We start from the raw sequence: 21,730 nt of genomic DNA, 5'->3' as shown, positions 1-21,730 counted from the left end.
TCAGGTAAAAAGTCTGAAACTAACGCCATTTTAGACAAATTAATGGAAACAAAAGAGGTGAAAACACCCAAACGGAGACGAAAAGGTTGGCATACAGTTCAAAGCTGAGATCAAAGTTATCACATAATGTGATCCATTGTTTGAAAATATGAACTGCTGATGAAAGTAGTAGTAAAAATTAATAATCATGTATAACAAGACAAAGTATGTCACTGTGAGGGAAACAGATTAATACACAAGAGAAAACAGAGAGACACAAACAGACAGGAAAACCCAGGTTACAAGGCTCTGTTTGACACTGAGCCTATGAGCCATTACCGAGCTCTCTGGATTTACCAAGGGCAGTTTCAATCCAGTGTGTGTATGGGTTAGTGTGTGTGTGTGTGTGTGTGTGTGTGTGTGTGCGTGTGTGTGTGTGTATTCCTTGATTCTCACACTTCTTCAGGGACATAAGCCTTGAGACATACGACTAAGCCAGTGTTTCATGTAAGCTACACATGTTGGTTGTGTATTTGTGTGTTCGTTCTTCTGTTTTATTCATTCTGACGTTGACATTAATAATTCATGTGTTGTTGTGTCATGTATCAGTAGCACAGCTACATCAGAATCACATACATTTTTACTCTTAAATTGTGTGGATGTGCGCAGTTTGTTTTTAATCCTGTTTATTGTTTGAGGACCAGCTTGATCAGAGCAGTATGCGTCTGTATGTTTGGATTCCTACCATTAGGCTGACTGGGGGGCTCCCAGGAGGCAAGCAGAGTATGAGGTCCTGTGGCAGTGACTGTGGGTGGGGGCTGGTTTTGAGGAGGGGAAGAGGCTGTCAGAAGAGACAGTGGTGGGGTGGAAGTACAGCCCCCAGAGGAGCACGCCTGTAGAAAGAAAATGGTTTTTGTGCACGTTGTAAGCGAAGCAGGAAAAACTGGAGGTCAACCAGTTTAATAAAGCTATATTTTGTTTATGTCCTGATGCTACACCCACCTCCAGAATGACAGTGTACTGGGTGAAGGGCTTCAGGCCACTTGCAACAGCTTCTGTAGATAAACCAGTGTAGTGGATGACAGGCTCTGCTCCATTTGATGACTCTGTGGATGACAACACAAACCTGTGGAGGCAAAAAGTTGAAACAATAAATTCAGATGTTTTCACTTTAAATAAAGTGCTGCAGAGTTAAACTGGAGTTGTAAGCAGCAATTCAGATGTCTGGAAACAGGCGGCTGTTTGAAGTCCCCCTTTGTCTACCCCACATTTTCTGATGGCCGTTGTCCACTCACTGTGTATAAAACCAAACCCTTCAGTTCGTTCACTCTAACTCTCTTCAGAATATAGAAACAAGTCAGATTAGTCACTGTCTGTGACTGTGAGGACGACGTGCTGGTTCTCGGATGTGAGCTGGGAGGTGACGATGTGGACCTGTCCTTCCATCAATCGTTGTTGGGAACGTGGGATCTAGCCCTGGGGGATGGACGAGCTAGCTGTGCTAACCCAGCGGCATCGTGCTGTTCACGGACGTGGCTGACGGAGCTGACATCGGACGCCGGTGCCACATTGGAGGAGCTTCGCCTGCTCTGAGCAGACAGGATCCAGGAGACAGAGACTGAACAGACTTCTGGGGAGGCTCAGTCCTGGACCCTGTGGAGGTGGAGACTGGCTGGGCTGGAGAGTGGTGGACGGGTGGTGGACGGGATGTCGTCATCTAATTTCTTATGGACATTTTTGCACTCTCTATATTCTTTCTTACTTTTGTTTTCTTAAATGCTGCGGTGACTCCTGAATTTCCCCTCGGGGATAAATAAAGTATTTTCTATTCTATTCTATTCTATTCTATTCTATTCTATAACACCCTGTGTTTTGCCCCTCAGACATGGGTGGCATTACTGAGACCTGTCGATAGTTTATTCAGTCTACTGATTCCTCTTTAATTATTGAAAACGTTTACACAAACTTCATCTATTTCCACATTGTTATCTCTGCTTAATCTTTAATGTTCAAGAGATTTGTATCCCTGCACTTTGAGGAAAGTTAAAAACAAAAATATTTCCCCTTTGCTATTTTCCATACTTTTTTCTAGTGAACTCTACTTGTACTCAGGGTCCAACTCTACATCTGTGCTGACAGGAGTAAAGTTTGCTCCACCACTAAATGCCCCCCTCTTTACTTGCCTTTCCACTGGTCCTGTATCATTTCGAGGTGAGCTCCAGTTAAAACTAGCCATGGTGGGACCAGGTCTCCCTACAAGGTTCAAATTGAGCTGTTCTGCTTCAGGTGGTGCCCCTAAGGTTTGATATGAGCCTGTAGCACTTGTTGTTGTGCCAGCTACATTAGCTGTAATCAGCCAGTAGGAGTAGTTGGTGTATGGAAACAAACCAGAGTCTTCAAATGATTCAGGGCCTAAAGGGAGGAGCAGGACAGAAATCAAGTTTAGTGTATTTTAGTATTTTCATTTGAAGTACTGAGGTTGTTACAGTTTATGAAAAACCTATATGAATACTTACTGAAAGGATAGTGACTCTGTATGTGGTGCACCAACTGTCCATCCCTCATGAGTGTATAGTTGAGTTTGTTTGAGTTTGGGGAGTCAGGTGGACGCCAGGACAGATGAATGGAAGAATAACTGTGAGAGAAACCAGCTGGAGCAGGCTGCTGGGAGGGTGCTAGACAAATAGGAAAGATTGTGAAAAAAATAAACAAAAAACAGTTGAACTCTGACACTAACACAAAAAATCCTGTGAATAAAATTATCTTATTATAGAAAAAAAAAAAAATCTGAATCACTGATACACTCAGCCTGTGTTGGCATTGAACAGAACACTCCATCAATGAACTTATTTATTATCTTGGAAAATAACTTTGGTACATGCAGTCAGTTGGCCTTGCAGAGTTTTAATACCAAATACCTGAAAATTGAACAGACCTTTACTGCAGCCAAAGGGGTTCTCGGGGTCAAAATGACTTGCTCCACGTTGACACTGATCACACTTGTCTCCAGTTACCAGCAGCTTACATACACACAACCCTGAGTCTGGATGACATGAGCCGTTGACACTTCCTGATGGGTCACAAGCACACGGCTGGCACCTGGTCACACACGGAAAATACAGAAAGGTCATGAACTCATCACAGTGTCATTATTCAGTTTTATTGGAAACTTTAAAAAATGTGACTAATGGCATCTGTTGCACTACCATCTCTGTTTCAAAGGACTACATTGACCAGGCAAAACACATAGAGTAGACAGAAAGAACACGTCGAATGGAAACAACTTCAAAAAGGAGTTTGACAGCAGCTGCACCATATCTCAAGTATAACCAGGTATCTGATCATGCAGAACTCATTGATCCCAAGAAACACGAGGAGACTGATCTGGAATTAACTCAGCCACTTAGTTATATTAATCTAAACTTGTGTGAGTCACACAAACTTTCCATGGACTCAGTCAAAACTCAGCAGCATGTTGGCATTTGCTAACGATCCTGGGTTGCTTTGATTAGTCTAGTTCCCATTAGGGAAGACCCGATATTACATTTTCACTTCCGATACGATACCGATACTGCAGCATTGAGTATTGGCAGATACCGATATTAATCCGATACTATATCAGCATTAAACATGCATACTTTTATCACTTATTTTGTAGTATGTCTGTCATGTTAGAAAAGGCTTGATTAAGTGATATTATTCAAACAAAGAACAGTAGTCAGCAACAGTAGGTATGAGGAAAAACTGACCCATTTATTATCAACCAATGGGTAACAGAAATTGTAACATTAAACATAAAAATATACTAGTAATTGAATAAAATAAAGAATAAATTAGAAGACCCAGAAAATAACCTAAAGAAATCAATAAAAACAACAGGAGCGGAGTCTGGAATGGACTGCTTATATCGGAGTGCTGATATCGGAGATTTTAGATGGATTCCGATACGATACCGATATTTGTTTTTTGCTGATATCGGACCGATATCCGATATTAATATCGGACTGGGACACCTCTAGTTCCCATCTCATTCACAATACTCTGAATGAGATGGGAAGTTTTTGAAAATACACTGTGCCTGATAGTAGCTAAAATGAATAAGAGATGTTCAATTCAAAGTCACATACTGAAGCTAGGGGTGGGTACCTGGTCAGATACTTTCATAGGTACCAACGGAATTCCATCTGTAGTACCGAGTACTGATTCACATAAAATTGGTACTATGATTGGGTACCTAAACACATCCTTGTGACTGTGACGGAAGTATAAGAGTGGACGATTTTTCATGCTCGACATGAACACAGCATTGGAAATAAAGAATAAATATACTAAATTTAAAAATGTTGATATTTCATCATTAAACAAATTAATATTTATTACCACATAAACAAACAAAAGTACCAATGGTACCATTGGGAACCGATACTGATTTCCAAGTACCAAGCATCGGTACAATATAGCTTCAAATGTGGAAGGTACCCATCCCTGATTGAAGCCTTTTGTTGTAGGAGTTGAAAGTAGGGTTAGAGTTAGGGTTGTTAGCTGTGGTTAAGAGAGTACTGGTAATACAGTTTGTGTGTATGTGTGTATTTTGGGATAGACAGATTATTGGCCGGGCGGATTATCAGGGCCGATATTTGGCATTTTGAGGCATATCGGCATCTGCCTTTTTTTTTAATTCGATGGCCGATAAGACACAGATTAAAAACTTAATGAAATTAAGTGTTGGAGTTGGTATTGTTTAAAATTTTGACACCAATATTTGCACTTTGACTGCAAACTAATATCGGCTTCAAATATTGGTTATCGGCCTCCTTGACTACAAATAATCAGCATCGGTTTCGGCCCGGAAAAATACATATTGGTCTATCTCTAGTGTATTTGCGTATGCCTAAAAGGTGTTGGTCTTCACCTTAACACCCTTAACACAACTAGGGAGACCCTTGCTACCATCCATCCCACCCGCAATCACCCCGTGGCTGTGAAACGAACCTCACAGAAAATGCTATTTGTGTGTGTGTGTGTGTGTGTGTGTGTGTGTGTGTGTGTGTGTCTCATGGAGCAAGCGTCTGGGTCATCACTGTGGTGTTAGCCTCACAGGGGCAGGGCAGTGGGTGATCACCCGGCCAGCCACCTCACACCTTTGCACAGAGTCATCCACACACACACACACACACACACACACACACACACACACACACACACACACACACACACACACACACACACACACAACACACACACACAGACAGTCACATGCACAGCTCAGCCTGTTTGTAAGGGGTGTGTACGTGAGTGTGAACCAGACATCTTCCAACAAAGACAGTGCCACAGTACAAAGCTTATCACCGTCTCACACACAGACACGCACAAAGTGAAGTGTTTTGCTTTCTTACACTCAGAGTACTCACATACTCTCTCTCACACACACACAAACGCACACACACACATTGCTACACCTTCTTTATTACTGTGTGAAAAGCCACTGCCTCTTAACGAGCTGCAAATTTGTCCTGTCAACTGGCACTCGTACTCTCTCTCTCTCACACACACACACACACACACACACAAATACACAAACACACATGCAGTCATACTGTAAAATACACAAGTACAAGTGCACACAGTCACACGAATGCCACAGTGACTCGACCTTCACTCCTTTACCAAGGAGAAAGAAAACACCAACATCACACCCGTGTTCCCCTTTTTCAGCAGCTCCAGAGTACAGCATGAGCGTGACAGACTGTTACATATCTGTGATTTTAGGGAGACACAGCACACAATACAAAAAAGACTCAACAAATGTATTATTAAACTGTTAGCATACTAGCTTAAAACTGTTTATGGAGTAACTGTGGCACAAAAGTTATCCTAAACTTTCTTTAGAGATGTTTATATCTCAACAGCACAGACGGCATGCTCCTGCAGGTTTTACATTGTTTGAATATTACACATGTAATCCCTCATAATAAAATTATGTGTGGAAGTGAAAGTGTGCATGTGCCAATATTAAATCCCCCCAGACAGAATTACCATCATATTTCCCTTTGATGAAGGAAACCGCGGTCAGCATTTCTCTGACCCGCTTCTCCATAGAGACACGTTTAGACGAAGACTACATCTTCAGCCAATTGCTCACACATCAATTTGTGCGTGTGTGTGTGTGTGTGTGTGTGTGTGTGTGTGTGTGTGTGTGTGTGTGTGTGTGTGTGTGTGTGTGTGTGTGTGTGTGTTTGCATTAATTCATTTGTGTAAAGCCTATTGATTGAAGGGGGAGGATAAATTACATGATGACGTTTAGATGAAGAAATCCTTATTATAGAGCAACCCTGAGCCACAAGAAAGCATTCAGCAGTAATAACTGAATACTTTGTCATTTTCCCCAAGAAGGAAGACAAGACAACAGAAAAAAGAGGGAAAAAGGAAGACAGAGAGTCGAGAGGTGTAAACTTACTGCACTGGGACAAACTGTAGGACTGTGAGATGAGTAAATGTAAAGTTTTTCAAAGCTAAAATCTTGAAATAGATATTATAGTCACAATCACATGAATACAAACCAACAAACAGTACCTCACCATTTATACACTTTTGACTCTTTGATCTCTGAGTGAACTAAACTATCCATCATTCATTTTTTTCTCAAACCATCCATCCTTTCTGCTGTGAAGAGATCTCAGTCACAGCCTGCACACTGAGGACTACAGCTATAAGGCAAGGTCGGCTAACCCACACACACAAACACACACACACATGTGCACACAGGACCACTAGTCAAACAGTTTGTGGATCATCTATCTGTAATGACACCCCGTTGAGAGGAACGTACGTGTGTGTGTGTGCATTCCAGTATTTCACAGGATGCAAAGTGTACAGATCTGTCAGTGTATGTGTGTTTGAAATTGTGTGTGCGGCCGTGTGTGAGGTAGCCCGCAGGAAGAGACATGAGCGGTAAAGGTCAAAGCAGCTCTTAACTCTTGTAAGTCATCTGTCTGCCAACCAATCTGTAAACTGTCTTTACAGATACGGCGCCTGCTGGCATGTGTGCTCAGAGGTACACCTGCAGAGGTGTGCATGTGTGTGTGTGTAGCGTCAGGATGCTTTACCTGCCCAGACCAGGGTTGAATCCGAAGAACATCTTCAGACACTGGTCACAGCGTCGCCCTCCCACTGAGGGATGGGCACACACACACTGTCCAGTCTGACTCTCACAACTACGCTGGGATGCTCCCATGGGATGGCAGTCACACTCCACACACGCCCTCTGATCTGGGGAAAGGTAAAAGTCTAGACGGAGAGAAACATAAAGAAAACTTACAGAACCAATAACTACTACATTAGAAAGTTATTCATCAAACCCTCCTTTGATTGTATTTTTATTCTGTACTTTTTTTTATTTTCCTTCCTTGTCCTTCAACTAAACATGCTTCATTTTATAAATACTTTCCAATGAATTCCATTTTCTTCATTAAATCTATGTTTTCATATCTTGTGTATCTAAAAGAAAATGGACCAGTTTTGTACACAGCTTAGTAAAAAATATTTTTGAGTAATAAATAAGTTTAAAGGGTTGCTGTTTACCATTTATTTTTATCATTATTCATCACAAAAAGAATAAATATGAGGTTACATAAGGCACTCTAGGTTCTTCAGTATGACTCAGTTCTGCTTATTTTCCCCAAGGTTAACAGCAGATAATAAACAAGTTAGATATTTCATTTGGCCAACTCAGGAGGGCTTTAAATCATCATATTACAAACTGGCAGGTGAGGGATCAGCAGTGGCAATGCAACAAAACAACAGTCAAATATATGTAGACGACCAGTTTAAACCCATTTGACAACTGGTTGAAAACTCCTCAAAGAGACTATAATAAATTAAAAAAGGAGAAGTCACACTCACCTGGTCGGCAGCCACCGCAGTCCTTTCCATAGCGTGTAGGGAGACAAACACACCGTCCAGTGTTGCTGTCGCATACTGACCCCATCACCGTCCCTCTGGGGTCACAGATACACGGCACACATCCCTCGTTCAGCCCATCTGTAAAGACAAAAAACATGAGCAAACAGAAAAGACTTTAAATGGAACCATCCAACACTGTTTCAGGACTTGAGCCCAGGACCTGAGACCTGACTTCAGTACTGATGACTCAGAAAGGGTCTGACTAAAATATTTATTTCTTTTTTGGAAAATTTTCTATTGCTTTTGCTTTTATTATTTTTTACAATGACCAAATAATTAATCTAGCTCTAAGCAACGACAGGTGTGTCATAACAGTGCTCACATTCCTGTGCCACTTTGTTGGGCAACAGTTCCTGCCAGGATGTCTAAAGAGGTGAAGATAAGGACAATCTCAAACTTTAACAGACATCTGACAATCCTCAGGCTTAAATTTGCTTCTCATTTTAAGTCTCTGGCTGGTCTCCTGATTTAGTGAACTGATAAAAACAATGCGACATTCACAAAAGCCCAAAACATCTACACAGACAAAAAATTTCAATGATGAATATCTGTGGCCATGCACCTCTGAAATAAAGAGATCACATTTGTTACCATCTGTATTTTGAGACACTGTCCAACTAGAGTGTTTGAAGGATTCAAATGTAGCAGAAAGTTTTGGTCCAATCGTTGAGCTCTGTGTTCTCTTACTCTGGAGATTTAAACTGCTGTTGTAGTAGTTGCGGACACAGTTGGTGCACCGGGCTCCTTCCACCCCCTCTCGGCAGGGGCACTGTCCAGTCCTCATGTCACACACACCCTCTGGCACCGTGCCAACAACGTCACAGGCACAAGGCAGACAGCCCAGGGAGTTTCGCTGCTCCAGGGTGTGGTAGCCATGTTGACAAGAGTCACAACGGTGGCCTTCAACATGCTCCTTAAAATTCAAAGAAAGACATTTGTGAGGATGAAGGAGGGATGTAAAAATCAGTGGCAGGTGATCTAGATGAGCTCATGATCATGTAACAGGGATCATCAATTGGATGCTTAGTTGGTCATCAAAAGTTAACATTTTATTTTGGACTTGATCAATCTTTCAGCTCTTTCTGCTCGTGAACTAAAACTGAAAAATTAACCATAGTAGCCAGACCATCAAAAAAAAAAGCCAGAATTTTTTTTGGGGGGGAAATGAAATGCTCATTGACCCTTTTAACAAAACCCACAAAAATTATAGCCAATGTCATTTAGTTCATGATACATTTTTTGTATCACATCTGATAAAGTGAGCTGTTTGGCAACTTTTTTTTACTAAGGTAAATGTTGTTAATGAGAGAGGGATCTTGAAACTCATGCCTCAAATATACTTTCCGTGTTACACAGTTTAACTATATTAGAGATAGACCGATATGGATTTTTTCCAGGCCAATACCAATACCAGTTATTTGTAGTCAAGGAGGCCAATAACCGATATTTGAAGCTGATATTAATTCGCAGTTGAAGTGCAAATATTGGTGTCCAAATTTTGAACAATACAAACAGTTAACTTCATTCAAATACCTTTAAGCATGAGTTTATTAAACAGCTCCCAGGCTCAGCAGCATGTTTTATAGGGTTAATGAAAACTTTAAAAAATAAATTGCTGAAGTTTTCTACAGTAAACAAAGTTTTCCAAAATTTCTATGCAGTTGCAATAACTGTAAAAACTGCACTGCTGATTGGCTGTTACCCAAGCCATAGGGTCAGTGCTGGGGAAAGAGTAGTGACTGCAGACAGCAGAGCGGCTGCATCAGAGCCGAAACAACGCAGTTTTACACTTGTTTCTTATCAGCTGTCAGATTAAAAAAAAGGCCGATGCTGATATGCCTCAAAATGCCAAATATCAGCCTGGCCAATAATCTGTCTATCCCTAAACTATATAACCTCTGTTGTAATGCTTTCCATAAAAGATTATTGCTGTATTCAGGAGTGGAACGTCCTAAAATATTCTGCACAGGTAAAAGTACAGTTACTTTGATGGATTTTACTAAAATAGACGTACACAAAGAGTTTGTGAATCCTATTAAAGTAAAGGCCAATAGCACTCCATCTAAAACTTACATGCAGTAAGTACAAGTACTTACTTTTCAACCAGTAGGTAGAAAGTGAAGCTGCAGCTAATGTAACTATGTAAACTGTCCAGTTCAGAGAATGGCTCATACCAGTGAAAATCAGGTTATGGCTCGGTTAAACAGAGGTTTCAGAACAATGTTCTGTTGATGATTTATTGACCCTGGAAGAAAAAAAACTTGTGAACATATTTCTAACTTTAAAAGTGTTTGCCTTGTCATCTCAGCACGTTGTATGTGTGTATTCTTCTCAGGTACAGGTCACCTCACCTGACCGTCAGGGCGTAGATGTCAGCTAACCAGCAGGCAGCAAGCAGTTTTTTTTTTTTTTTTTTTTCATTATCTTTTTTTTTTCAGTAATATAAGGTAGTGTTATTATTTACTCTTCATCTCTGGTTGTTTTAAAATGTTTACAAGTCTATGCATGAATGTTATTTCCTTATAAGTGGCCACAGTTCAATGGCATATGTATTCAATATGTGATGGCCAGGTTACCCTCTTGGTTCCAATCAGCACAGATAAAATGTGATTAAAAAGGCTCCCAGTTCACTTGCCTTACACACACACTGTCCTGTGTGAGGATCACAGTCTGTCCCGGGTACAGTCCCTGCTTGCGAGCAGTTGCAGGGGGCACAGGATCCCTCCACTCTTAAACCGTACAAACCTCTGCCACAGGAGTCACAGCGCCGTCCCCCCACCCCGGGCTTACACTCACACTGCCCCCCATTAGGCTCACAGAACGAGCTGAGGGAGCCCATGGGGTCGCAGTCACATGGGACACAACCGTCTGGGTGGGACAGGTTCCAATAACCAAACTCACAGCGGTCACAAGACACGCCTGGGGAGAAGAAAAGAAGGGAGGGAGAAAAAGAGGGAACCCATTTAGAGAAAGTTTAGGAGGAAAAAAAAACAAACAAACTGATGCTTAGTTCTTTACCAACAAGCACTTGTGTGTGTGCGTATGCGCGTGGGCGTGTGTGTGTGTGAAATGTGTGTGAGTGAGTAAGAGAGAGCAAGAGGAATGGTGGCTGAGTGTATAAAACTGCCATCATTAAGGCCAGGCCCTCTACATATGATGGATCACTCACCTAAGGCCAAACACTTAATTTCACTGAGCGAGAAAATAAATAAATTAAGGAGCTACAAGAAAAGAGCAGAGGGGAAAGAAAACCAGGAGATGGAGGGATGGAAAGATGGATGGAGGAACATAAAAATAAGACTGAGTTACCATCTGGTTACAAAAAAAAAGAAAAAAATGGGTAAAGGTGAGCTTGGTTTAAAGCCCTGAAGAAGGAGAATAAACTTTTTTCATTTTTACAAAGTATTTATATACAGAATTCACTTCAAACAAGGTCCTTTCTGGTATGACTATTTCTATATTTTGCACATTTGTCTCTTAGTGTTTACGATTCGAAAAACAGATATGCAGAAAAGCTCATGAAACTGCTTCTGTCTCTTGTCATGTTCAGCTATCCATAATAAATTGCAGTTGAAGCCTTTACATAATTACGTCATTGTTACTGTGTGGAAAATCATTATCATTATCTTTTGTCTTATTCTGTTTATCGATGTAAAATACAAATTCTGATCATCCAGTAGGAGGTGTTACAGCCTGAGCTGCAGTGCCAGGCTTGTTAAACCATGATATGTAGTGTGAGCGAGCAGGCCTTATTTGAATATGCCATACGTATTCCATGACAGGCAATCTGTCCCTAAATGGATGCCTGGGGGCAACGCAGTCACCACGGCCGTTTATGAGGGAGTGTGTGCTAGTCTGTGGGTGTGCGTGTGTGTGGGAGTGTGTGCGCACACATACATTCTCAAAAGCCTACCTGTATGTCTGTGTTGACGCACCGCGCACCAAGTGTGTGCGTGTCTGGGTAAGTGTGACGCCTACTCAGTGTGTAGCAGACACTTGGCATTTCCCCTCGTCAGCCCGCTTTAATGATTTTATAGATATGAATATATTTCCCTCTAAAGATCATATTTCATAATAGCACCATAGAGATGTCTGAGTGTGTGGAGATATTCTGTGCATGTCTGAGTGCAGTTACGGTAAATATGGAGGCAGATAGAATCCAAACAATGTAAAGATGTGTTGTAGTTTACAATTTAAGTATAAACTTTAAAACGAATCCAGCATCAAAAGAGTAACTGTCAAAGTAAAAGAATTCAAGATCACAAAAGACAAAGGAGCAGAAAAAGTGAAAACTCTCAACAATAAGAGGAAAGAGAGGTTAGAAAATGAGAGAAAATAGAGTGTTACAAGATATTAGATCGGGCAGAGAAGAAGTAATTTTGTGTTAGAGTGTGCTTGTGTGCACTCGTGCATATATGTGTGTGTGGGTGTGTGTTCTAGGGACATGGTCTGGCCCTTTTATCAGTAGCCAGCTGGTTAACTGGCTCATGCATCACCATTTCAAACACTATTATGTACACACTGCACCCTGGCACCTTGTTATGAGTGTGCATGTGTGTCTGCATGTGCGTATCTGCGTCTGTGTGCGCACATTTCAATTCCGTCCTTCTGAAGCGTGCCTGCCATTGCTCTACTCAAAGTATCAGCTTGGCGGTAATAAATTGCCATAATCAAATCTCATTTCTGAAAAATACCTGTGGGAGCAACCAAACAAACAAGGACAGAAAAAAAACCCTGAAAGTGGGTCTCGTAAGGAGGAGAGTGAAAAATACAAGGGGCTGCAGCAGTTTGTTTTAATCAACTTGGCATTGAATTAGAGAATTAAATACCAGCTTAGTCCTTGATGGCAGGCGCAAACACAAACATACCAACGCGTGTGCACACAAACAAACACAGAGACATACACGGCTGCGTTTAGGCATGCACAGATAGCTTAGATCATAGAAAACAGCCAGGTAAAGACAAAAGTACATGAACACACGGTCACATCCAGACACTCTCCCCCTGACATATACATAAACATTTTACACACTTTTACAAGCTCACACACACATGCCCACATCCACATGCACAACCATGGACCCTTGATAGCGAGGCTTTGCAATAACCATGATGCGATGAGTTGAGGAGCGTTGGCCGGTTTTGCATTTCATACGAGCCCGCTCTTCAAAGACACACAGGGGAGAGAGTGAAACCATTTATCACAAAGAGAAGCACAACGGCTGGAAGCACCACCGGCGGAAAAGCCTGTTTATTTTGGCTAGAAAAACACTTTGGGATATGGACATGTGTGTGTGTGTGTGTTTTAACATCAGTGTGTATGAACATGACAAATTTTGGTGTGTGCACCTAGTTTATTCACTTTGCTTTTGTCTAAATCTAAATGAGCTGCTGGGCCTACGTATTGATTAGGATGCCATGACTGAACAATTTAGCAGAGAGATTGTTTAATACATAAAACAAGCTACCAAAGAAAGTGGGACATTTTATAAATGAAATTATTTCAAGGTCAAACTTCTGCTGCTGGGGGATGATCTTCTCAACCTACAAAACAAGCAACAAGTCTAAAGGACTAATACAACCTCCTGTGAACCAACAAGTTACATGATGTAATCAGAGTGACATTTATAGCTATTAAAGTTATTTATTTAGGCTTTAAGATCTGTGTTAGAGAGGACAGGACAGAGGATAGAGCCGGAAACAGAGTGAGAGTTGGTAATGGTATGAGGGCAATGTGCTATAGGTTGGATTTGAACCTGGGCTGACTGCACCAAGACTAGCCACATGAGACCATAGACTGTTAAAAAAAAAAAAGAAAGTCATCTTGCTCAGCTTGACGTGAGGTCACCACAAAAACTGCTACCCCTGGTGACTGGCGGCAGTATAGGTCAAAAAATCTGGCTCTCCAGTCATTCCAGATGGGCTGAGGTCAAACTTTGAAAAATTAATACAACTCGCAGAAATGTTTCTCACATTCAATAGTTGTGGTGATTTGAAGATATCATTTAGCTGCCTTTTGTTCAAGTTGTCTTTTTTCTGAAAGAAATTGTTTTCATTAGTTATTCAAGGTTAAAAACGAGGTTTCATGTCATGTTAAACGATGATTGACAGCTGCCGTTCTTGTGTATATTTTTCGGGGATTGTAAAATATGTCGGGAAGTTGAATCAAGAAGCGATTAGACCAAGGGTGGGCAAACTTTTTGATTCGTGGGCCACAAAGGGTTCTAACATTTGACAACGGGGCCGGACCAGAAGCAGATGGATGGAGTGCTTTGGTAACTATCAGGGTATCATTCGTTCATTCCATATCCGTTTTAGAATCCAAAATTGGAAAACGGATAATGACTTGTTATTCAATTTTTCGTTTTCAGAACAACAATCAGAAAAAAACAACGGTCTATTTTTCGCTGTTTTGATTTTGTTTTGAAATTAAAATAAGAATATGAGACAATGGAATTATGATGGGATTTTTAATCCGTGTATGGTTCGTTCTTTCGTCATTCTGTTTCAAAACAAAATTAAAAAACGAAAAAAAAAAGACTTTTTTTTTTGTTTTTCTGTTTTAAAACCAAAATGGAATTACAGGAAAAAAAAAAACAGAAAAACAGAAAAAACACGTTTTTTCTGTCCTGGTTTTAAAAATGAAAAAACAAAAAATAATAATGGATTGTGTCAAAACTGTTTGTGTGATATTTTGATATTAAATGTGAATGTCTCTATATAAAGATTAGACAAATAACTCACATTGGAGGTTTATACAGACATGTTCCTGAGCTTTTTTTTTTTTTTATATAAGTAACAGATCGTTGACAATCCACTCCATCTTATCCGTGCGCATATGCCCACTTCCATGTGTTTCAATGAGTTTTGTTTTGTCCACTTTCCTTTTCTTCGGTCCATTCATCTTTACAGAAGGGCTGATGGGTCAGAGGGTAAAGTGCAAACGTGGAGTAATAGGCCTACGCTTCACCTCAACAAAGCCAACGTATCTACAGTGCGCCATCTAGAGGGAAAACATCAGAATTGCAGGGGAAATAAAACATTAACAAGGTTTATTCATTTAATTTTTTCAAGTTTGGCGGGCCGGATTAAAATGTTTATGTGGCCCCCGGGCCATAGTTTGCCCATGCCTGGATAAGCCTCTCAAAAGAAAAAAATATATATATTTTTTGTCACCCGGCTCTATTCAGATTCTGCCAGAATCCCTCACAGTCTCTACTGTACTGTGCAGACTCTGGCTGCACAACTGCTACCAATGGCGGCACCTATGACGGGGGTATTTTGGCTTCAAAACAGTACAATGGTAAATGGCGGAGCCACGTTGTCCACTCTATATACAGTCTATGCATGGGACATGCAACTTAATTGCTAGGCTATACCCGAGCTCCTAGCACAAGCTTATTTTCTCAGCACCATATCAGTATTTCATATTTCTAAAGGGTTACTGTATCTCCAGTTCTGCCCTACCTGTGATGTGAGGTTTACACTGGCACTGTCCTGAGTCCTTGTTGCACCTTGGCTCTCCCTCTGTTGAATTGCTGATGATGCCTCTATCACTGCAGTTACAGCGCTCGCAACCGTTTGGATTAGAGGCTGTGAGACCAAACCAACCAGGCAAACACTCTGAACACCGACGACCTGTTACTGCAGCTTTACACGGACACTGACCTCCAACCTGGAGGTAAGGGCGTAGAGAAAGAGAGGGTGATGACAGATAGGGCCGAAAATGGAAAAGCATTAGTTTGACCTGATGTTTCAGCTATGAAGATTCCCCTCTTCATCTTTGTGGGTACCTGGGTACACTCCGTGGTGCTGTTCACTGTTCCAGCTGTGTGACAGTTGCAGAGCTGACATATGTCGACTGAAGTGGGATCAGATTCCTCCAGCCTGAAAAACCCACTTTTACAAAGCTCACAGTTTTTACCTGAAAGACAGGCAGAGAAAGACACTGAGAAAGCAGCTTCACAGTATTAGAAAGATGTAACTTGTATGTTGCTGAAGTATAAAATACAGCTCAACAGTTTGGAAATGGTAAGGTAAAAAAACATCTGACGGCTTGTGACATCTGTTTAGTAATTGTTTCAAAGTGCTTTAATTTGACTGCTGATTAAGAGTTTTTCAGTGCATTCATTGAGTTCTAATAAAGTGTGTAAAGATAATTAGCAAACTGTTGCTAAAAGTATACCCATGGTGTTGTGCATGCAGCTGTCACACACGCCTCCTCCTCCTCGATAGTGTTCGTATGGTTGTTCATCAGTTTCCACATCATAATGACAAGAGAGGGCGTGGCCATGACACTGGCAGGGTCTGCAGTTCATTGGCTGAAGCTGGTCACCTGACCTGAACGGTTTGTCGTTGTAGAGGGGTGAACAACTCTGGCACTGTAGAAAACAGATGCAGAGTACATAAATACAAGTGTACGCTTCTGTTTTAATACAAAAAACACTGATGCATGATCGATTGATCAGGTATTTTATTATACTTTACTATTCTAAAGATACAACTTCATCTGATAGAAGCAGCCAATAAAAGTTGCTTTCATGTTTTTATTAAAAGATCTTCACACTGAAAAACAGTATGTACTGACGAATGTGTACTGTATGTTTTTCAGATTTAGAAAAGAATAACATGAATATGTCTGGTAAAATATGCTGCGTTTTAAAGCCTCCTTGAGGTTTTAACTGCAATGACAATATGTTAAAGGAATTAAATCAGAAGAAGCAGTCACTAACATAAACACCAAAAAATGGTGAGCTCTGGAGTATCGATTCAACGGACCTTTGATTGACCACTTTTTGCAGTAATCGAGGAGTCAGAAATGTGTGTGCGTGTTAAAAATAGTGATTTGGGTTTGAACTGATAGGTAGAAGATTAATGGGTCAGCACTTTCAAAGCACTTCTCTAGTCTCTGACCACTCAAAGAGCTTTACACTGCTGGTCTCATTCACCCATCCACATCACATTCAGGATGATGGAAGGTTCTATGTTTAGTACCCATCACATCAGTTTAACTAACACATTTACACCCATCCACATACCACTGAGCAACAGTAGGTGCAATTTGGGGTTCAGTGTCTTGCTCAAGGAAACTTCAGCATGTGACTGGGATAAAACCCTCAACCCTCTGACTGAGAGGCAACCACTTTACCACGCCAAAGATTAATGTGCATGTACTTTTAAAACTAAGTCTCAGCCATTATGAATGTATATAAAGTACTGTATAAACTTTGAAACATATATAGTATCAGCTCCAAACACTCCCATCACTGTATTGCGATACGTGTATATAATGTGTATTTCCTTGACTGTTCTTGGTTTTTGTTGTTGTTTACTACTGTTCTTTATATGATCATATTGAACAAACAAATGAAAAAAATTTGAGCGTTTCCTCCAGGATTTTTTAAAACTGTTTCCACAAACTGATCAGGATGTAGTTTAAAGTAAATATAAAAAACACAGAGTGACACAAGACACTTCTGCTGACTTTATATACGGATATTAACACTGCAATGCAGTGCAGAAAACTAAAGTTTTTATGATGTGACTTGCATCATTACTAGGGCTGGGTATTGCTAAGAAACTCACGATTTGATTCAATTTCAATTCTATGCTTGCGATTCGATTCGATATTGATTTGATACTATATCGATTTGATTCTATATTGATTCTATATTGATTCAATATCGATTCGATTCGATATTGATTTAAATGCTTCGATTATCAATTTTCATGCCCCATGTGAACATATGTGGTACGTCACCTCACCTTTTGGAGCAGTAATAAAAAAAAAAACGTCAGACTTTAAAGCTGAAGGATTTGGCTTTATGCTTCTGCTGACATTTTTTTGTTGTTTGGTCTCTCGTGGCTCTCGTCCACACAACAGGAATAACACGCACACTCCCCTCGTTTGCCAGGGGATGAATCGATTCAGAGGATTTGCTGAATTGTTATTGAATTGGGTGAGGCAGTATTTTGATGCATCGATTCATCTATATTTTTACCCACCCCTAATCATTGCAGCATATTAAGCACAGCGCTAGATGAGAACAAGTATCTGTAAACATTGATTAATGATCAAAGTAAGTAAAAAAATAAACATAGTTCTGAAGGCATGGCGGCTTTTAATTTGGCGTTGCGGTGCGACACGGTCATTTACATGCAGTGGGAACCCTGGACTTTCATATTAAACAAAAAAAAAACAGCAGGTATTTCCCTGTATTGTAAATCAACATGTGAGTAAAAGCATAGCATGCACATTTAAACTTACTTTTAGACTTGATGAAGTGACTTCACAGCTTCTGACATGTAAGTATTTAGTTACAATGTACCATACAGTTATTCAAGATGCGCACATAAAGAGCCTACACACAAACTAAGCTCCTGTCGTAATAAAAGGCATATTACTTATAATTCAAAATGCACATCAAACGACAGCACTGGTGAAGAAACAAAAGCATTGTTTAGGTGGTGATTTGATATGTACCCTGTACTACACGCTGAGACATGTCTGATAAAATATGTCAGAAAGCGCCCGTTTATTGAGAACAATTTCACATGCATGTATGGAAAACCTGTCCCATGACAGTGAAACACTTGCTTTTATAGAACAAAGACAAAGAGTGAAACAGAAAAAAGAGAATAAAAGAGAGAAGGAAATATAACCAGACCAAAATCAGTGGCCCGTGTAAGTCTTAATCTAAAGAGAGAAGAATGAGACGGATTGCTGAATAGAAAACACAGAGGTATTATCTCCTATATAATAAAGAGCTGCTACATTTACACACACACACACACACACACACACACACACACACACACACACACACACACACACACACACACACACACACACACACACACACACACACACACACACACACACACACACACACACACACACACACACACACACACAGGAAAATCAGACTGCTAATGAGGAGTGACTTGAAATAGCCTGGACTCTCACACAGGCCCACTTTCATGTCAAAATAAACATAGCAAGGTGTGTGTCGGGGGGAGGAAGGGAAAAAAGTGATATAAAAAATGCATTTTTCTGTAGCGGAGAGCAGCAGAGGCGAGAAGCAGCAAGTACAAGCCCTTTGATTTTGTTCAGCAGTCAGTACAAATTATGGTGGACAAGGGGGGCATCAAATGGCGGGATTAAAAATGTATTAAAAAACACAGGAGTTCCTCCCATGTGTGACACATGCAGACCTGCGCTGGGCCCATTATGTATGACACACAGAGGAGGGGGAGGGAGGGGAAGAGAGGGGGATGGCTGGTGGGGAAAGGCTCCTATTTTGGGAGGAGGAGGAGGAGGCTGTTGGTAAAACATGCAGGAAAAAAAATCTCTGTGTTTCAAAGATTAAAACTGGAGACACAGAAACGCGAATAACAGACAAAACAATCCATGAACTAATGGGTAAAATATGTGCAGCAAGAGTGAGGAAAATAACTCACAGCTAAAAAATAACATTAGTGTGTGTGAGACTAAGATTTTTTGTATATAAAAACACAACCAAGACTCTGTACAAACACATATTAGTACCATTAAATGTCACAGTTCAACTTTGTTGGAGTCAGAGGATTCCTGTGGAGTCGTCAGTCTCAAACTGTGTTTTCACATCACTATAGTTTCCTGTATGTATTAGACCAGTTAGGAAGGTAACATTTCTGATTTTTTTTGGTTTATGTGCATCTTTATTGTCTGCAAATAAAGAAAAGCCACTTATAAAGATGTTGCTCAATAGTTCTTCCTAAGAGTGAAAACCTCCACATGGAGTCTTTGCAGGCCCAAATGAAAACATTTGAATTCCCTTAATAAAAGAGACGTTACTTATGATAGGATTTCAGGAATTTGCATGTTTTAGTCCTAAATTTGAAATAATTTGAAATAATTGAGACAGTTTTCCTGTTTTTCTGTCTGGATGATGATTAATAAAAGAAATGTTGCAAACAGTTTGGGAGACTGGACTGTCTGCTTGTTGAAAAGAATGATTCAAAAGGCAAATACACCTGCTCTCCAAACAGCAATCAATATTTAAAGGATTTGTATGTTTGTGCATTTGCATGTGTGTGTGTTTGTGTGTGTGTGTGTGTGTGTGTGTGTGTGTGTGTGTGTGTGTGTGTGTGTGTGTGTGTGTGTGTGTGTGTGTGTGTGTGGGTGGGTGGGTGGGGGTGGGAGGATTGTGAAATGCGTCTAGGGCGCTGGTCCCTGTTGGGTGATCATTAACAGGATCTAATGAAGCAGCAGGAGATCCTCTGAAGACGCACACACAAACACACACACACAAAAATGAGAAAAAAGTCCAAAGGACTGATAAACACACACACATTCACAGGCGGTGTCTTGGGACGTGTAATTCCACAGGATTGCAGCATGTTTGCGTGTTCCTGTTTGTTCGGAGAGTCTCCTGTTTGTCTGTCAGTCGTGCCATCTCTCTGCAACTCTATCTGATGTCTGACCTGCCGTCTGCCTCTCTGTATGTCCGTACTTCTGCCTCTGCCATCTTGTCTTTCTGGTTGCCTGCCTATCTGTCTGCAGCTCTGCGCCCCGAAACGTTTCACATATCAAAGGTTCTTCTCTTTCTGCACTTTGAAACAGCCCTCACCACATCTCACTCTTCAACTCGTCCACTGGGGAGGAGTTTAAAAGTGAGATGTGGTAAGTTCTCCTCTCCCATCTCTCTACCCTGCATCTGTGCCTCCTCCATCTTCCCACCCTTCATTCCTTTTTCCCCTCTCTGAAAAACAAATCACTCTGTACATCTCTGTGGGCTTCCTACCTCTCCCCTTCCTCACTCGCTTCCCCTGTCTCTGCCGTCCCCCAACTGCTTGTTCTCATAGCCACAGCGAGTATGTGAGCGGGAAATATTACCATACCAAATGAAAGGGAGAGGATTTTTTCTTCCATCTCTTTTCTTTTCATTCAACATTGCGTTACCTTCCCTCTCTCCCAGCCTGCTAATTAGTCGAGGGACCGGTGTTTGGGAGTTAAAAGGAAACGGCACACGTTCATTCTCCTCTTCATACAAAAGGTTTTGATGGCGCTCCATCGTCTGCACACAGTTCCAGCAGCAAAAGAGGACAGCACATACTATAGATTGTGTGTACATCATTTTAATTCTGTCGCTTTTATCTCTCTGCAAATGTCCAGTCGCTGGTAATAATAAAATGATGCTGAGAAAACATTTGGAAAAGAAGTTCAATCCCCTGAAGAAGAACAAGTACAGAGTCCTAAGTTTGACTTTTTGAACAACTGGACAAGAAGTCATTGATACATTTTTAGAGGATGCAGTCACAACAGGGAAAATGTTTCCACTTTTGTTTTTGTTGTTATACTTTTCCCACACAAATGTTACTTTGCGAGTTTGTTTCAATGCATACAAAACTGTGTGTGTTAGTGTGTGAGAGCTGTTCTGCAGAGAAAAGGATTACATCTTATTTTCACTCTGAATGTTTCCACCAAATCTGCTGAGTGCGGAAGCTACACTAATGGATATGTGGACATTCAGATGGCCTGTCACAAGCATCTGTGTGTGTGCGTGCATGTGTGTGTGTGTGTGAGTGTGTGTGTTCTAATCTGCTGGGGAAACTCATCTTATCCTAAATGCCATGACCAATTTCACGCTCTCACTGGAAAGGTCGTGCCACCGGTGTGTGTGTGTGTACGTGCGCACACGCTTGTGTTGTGTGTATCTGGAGTTAACCCAGTTAACCCCTGTGTGGAGGAAAATCTGCTGTTGAGGCAAACTTTAGCTGCACAGATCCTGGACAACACTACTTAATG

At 40.9% G+C, this 21,730-nt stretch overlaps 1 protein-coding gene across 1 annotated transcript in view; it reads right to left on the bottom strand.

Moving 5' to 3' along the window:
- The window catches only part of ush2a (Usher syndrome 2A (autosomal recessive, mild)), a 207,317-nt gene that overhangs the window by 145,005 nt on the left and 40,582 nt on the right, over window positions 1-21,730 (bottom strand). The window contains exons 13-24 of the mRNA XM_074666066.1: window positions 16,127-16,322; window positions 15,735-15,865; window positions 15,409-15,616; window positions 10,577-10,860; window positions 8,629-8,854; window positions 7,882-8,019; window positions 7,086-7,266; window positions 2,915-3,078; window positions 2,496-2,654; window positions 2,163-2,391; window positions 982-1,105; window positions 725-872 (exon numbers count right to left, since the gene is read on the bottom strand). Coding sequence (XP_074522167.1) covers window positions 725-872; window positions 982-1,105; window positions 2,163-2,391; window positions 2,496-2,654; window positions 2,915-3,078; window positions 7,086-7,266; window positions 7,882-8,019; window positions 8,629-8,854; window positions 10,577-10,860; window positions 15,409-15,616; window positions 15,735-15,865; window positions 16,127-16,322 — 2,188 coding nt within the window. The remainder of the gene's footprint in view (window positions 1-724; window positions 873-981; window positions 1,106-2,162; window positions 2,392-2,495; window positions 2,655-2,914; window positions 3,079-7,085; window positions 7,267-7,881; window positions 8,020-8,628; window positions 8,855-10,576; window positions 10,861-15,408; window positions 15,617-15,734; window positions 15,866-16,126; window positions 16,323-21,730) is intronic.

The sequence above is a fragment of the Halichoeres trimaculatus genome, unplaced genomic scaffold (assembly GCF_033239565.1).
Source record: "Halichoeres trimaculatus isolate MK-OKI-2021-1 unplaced genomic scaffold, fHalTri1.1 fHalTri1_scaffold_3, whole genome shotgun sequence".
Lineage (NCBI taxonomy): Eukaryota > Metazoa > Chordata > Actinopteri > Labriformes > Labridae > Halichoeres > Halichoeres trimaculatus.
The sequence above is the reverse complement of the archived record's forward strand: the minus strand, read 5'-3'. Positions and strand labels throughout refer to the sequence as shown.